Raw genomic sequence first — 674 nt, 5'->3', positions numbered from 1 at the left:
GGCAGAAGGGGATTACTACACTATGGGCAACCGACAGAGGATTCCGCGGGATCCGTTCCGGGAACAGTCGCTCGCATCTCGATTTATGGACAATGACTTTGGACTGCCACCTTTTCACGACGAATTATCTATGGACTGGCCCGGCTGGGCACGACCTCGACTGAGCACCCGCCTGGACGCGCCGTGGTCGGGCTCGTTGCGCACGGGCTTCAGCATGGGCTCACCGCAGGGCTTCAGTTCCAGGTACAGCGAGACCCCGCGCCGATCCAACGCGCCCCCGACCAACCCAGACGAGGCGTGGAAAGTGTGTGTGAACGTGCACAGCTTCAAACCTGAGGAGCTTAATGTCAAAACTAAAGAAGGTTTTGTAGAGGTGTCAGGTGAGAAAACACATATGAACTTTGAGAAGGACGAGTAATTATTGGTAACACAGTTTACATTACCTTAGCCTATAATAATAAATCATCGAATAACATGGAATGTTATATACATTCCAAATGTTATGAGACATGATATGAAACTTTTAACATAGCATTTTTGGTACTTGTGTTAGTGATCTCCTACATTCATTAATAAGGCCCCTTTTCACAAAACAACAAATAATAAATCTGGCCAGGTTATTTATTTATTTATTTGCACACATAACTCCTTAAATATTGGTTGTATTTTTTTAA

At 45.3% G+C, this 674-nt stretch overlaps 1 protein-coding gene across 1 annotated transcript in view; it reads left to right on the top strand.

Moving 5' to 3' along the window:
* The first annotated feature begins 6 nt into the window (after positions 1 to 6).
* LOC107577774 (heat shock protein beta-8) overlaps positions 7 to 674 on the top strand; it is a 3,075-nt gene continuing 2,407 nt past the window's right edge. Inside the window, exon 1 of the mRNA XM_016263810.1 lies at positions 7 to 380. Coding sequence (XP_016119296.1) covers positions 23 to 380 — 358 coding nt within the window. The 5' untranslated portion in view covers positions 7 to 22. The remainder of the gene's footprint in view (positions 381 to 674) is intronic.

The sequence above is a fragment of the Sinocyclocheilus grahami genome, unplaced genomic scaffold, assembly GCF_001515645.1.
Source record: "Sinocyclocheilus grahami isolate Dianchi unplaced genomic scaffold, SAMN03320097.WGS_v1.1 scaffold7204.1, whole genome shotgun sequence".
NCBI classification, from domain to species: Eukaryota; Metazoa; Chordata; class Actinopteri; order Cypriniformes; family Cyprinidae; genus Sinocyclocheilus; species Sinocyclocheilus grahami.
The sequence above is the reverse complement of the archived record's forward strand: the minus strand, read 5'-3'. Positions and strand labels throughout refer to the sequence as shown.